This window comes from Lottia gigantea (assembly GCF_000327385.1).
Source record: "Lottia gigantea unplaced genomic scaffold LOTGIsca_677, whole genome shotgun sequence".
Lineage (NCBI taxonomy): Eukaryota > Metazoa > Mollusca > Gastropoda > Lottiidae > Lottia > Lottia gigantea.
This window is the reverse complement of record NW_008710305.1, coordinates 10493-12335: the sequence shown is the minus strand read 5'-3', so window position 1 is coordinate 12335 and position 1843 is coordinate 10493. Positions and strand designations below refer to the sequence as shown.

Sequence of the window (1843 nt, the reverse complement as noted above, 5' to 3'; positions counted from 1 at the left end):
CACAACTTCCCTTTCGATTTTTACCGGTTATCGGTTATTAAATTATACAATTATCATGTTAAACAATCCCTTTCATACCTGCATTGCATGATTTTCTGAAGAATTATTGACTACTGCCATTTGAGTGATGTCAAGCTCATATTTCGCATCTTCAAATGTCTCCTCCCACTGCAAACTGTCTCCTACTCTTAATTCTACTTTAAAATGCTATGCCAAATCAACACAAGGCTCTGTTCAACATTCTTGAATATGTTTTCTCAATTTCTTCTTGAGAGACAATTTTTCTAGTTTAGATGAATTTCCAGTATCTGGATCTGGAATGCAAATACAAGATATGAAAAGTATATCTTCATTAAAGATGGGTTTCCTATTCATATGATTATTAAATAATCTGAAAAGTTTATGCTTCACAATAATCATCATATCATATCATATCATATCATATCATATCATATCATATCATATTATATGTATCATTGGTATACTTTATTTCATTGTATTCACAAGATTTGTTCTTTTGTCTTATATTTTATTGAATCATTTAAGCTAGTATAAGAAATATAGTTATACATCATTAGATATCTTTATTTTTTACATTACCAGTGCATGGAAACCATGTACCTGATATTTATGTTACTGAGAGAAAGGGAAAGTTTAGTGTGAGCTACCAGTATTAGCCTCTAGAAAAATAATAAAAATATTATAGCTATACAAAAGCATATGAAGATGGAAGTTGAAGGTTATGGCTGGATTTAGGAATTATTCACCCACTTCAGGTTACCTCCTGAAATCAAAAGATGGTAGGAGGACAAATCAATACCATGATAAATTACTTGGCGTATTGCACATTCTTTCACATCGCTCAAATATAATTGATTCAGCTATATTTCCTGTCAACACCAAAGATAAACTTATCCTGTTCAAATTAGATGCAGCAATAACACAGGGATGGCAATAGAGTGTGCTTTTTCACTCAATATTCGCGACTTTTGTTGTCCATTATAATTTAACTGCAGTGATGTTGGCTACTGTGACGTTATATTAGTAGACTTAGAAGTCATAGAAATCTCAAACAAATTCCGGGAGAGGAGTCTATTTTTTTGAAGTACTGTCTGTAGAAGGTGTGTTATACATGCTTAGCCTATTGGACACAAGCATCTGTTTAACAGTCCTTTCAACGGACTGGAATTCTTTTTCATGCCAGCCCTCCACTGACAAGTGGGTACCCAGTGAGAAAATCCATGTCAGTCATCCTGGAATATGAACTTAGGACTGGCACCATACAGGACTTAGGACTGGCACCATTGTTTAGACAGAGTCTAAACAACTTGTTAGAATGAGGCCTTTCACACTACACTGAATAGTTATCCTAAACATTCTGTTTCCTATCAGAAAAACTTGCACCGTCGCTAGTGTATAATGATGGTATGACTCTTGATTAGACCTAAACATTCGAAGCATGCCGTCGCTGGCAGCAAAATCAAAGTCCATGGTAAAGAAGTCCTCTGTGAAGGAGCTCTACTGATTTCCATTTTTTGTTTAGGCAATTATAAACCTGATATTTGTGACTGCTGTCATTCAATCAAGTTTTGTGATACCGTGTAAACGGAATTATGATTTAATTATATATAAACACCAAAAGTTTTGAGAATTTGAAAACATTTCACATCCAAAATGCACCTGTTAATGCTTTATCATATCAATCGTTCTCTGAAATTTTATGTTGTGTTGCCCAGGTGTAAGCCTACATCATGATTTTATTTTGGTAGGCTACTTCCAAAATAGAGTGAAAGCACATCTTACCTTGACTTTTTACCTATCTTACCTATCTTGGAAATTTATC

General features: G+C 34.0%; 1 protein-coding gene across 1 annotated transcript in view; it reads right to left on the bottom strand.

Moving 5' to 3' along the window:
* Positions 1 to 654: 654 nt before the first annotated feature.
* Positions 655 to 1843, bottom strand: part of LOTGIDRAFT_176049 (hypothetical protein) — a gene marked incomplete at both ends in the record, with an annotated part of 10126 nt that continues 8937 nt past the window's right edge. The window contains one exon of the mRNA XM_009065112.1: positions 655 to 680. Coding sequence (XP_009063360.1) covers positions 655 to 680 — 26 coding nt within the window. The remainder of the gene's footprint in view (positions 681 to 1843) is intronic.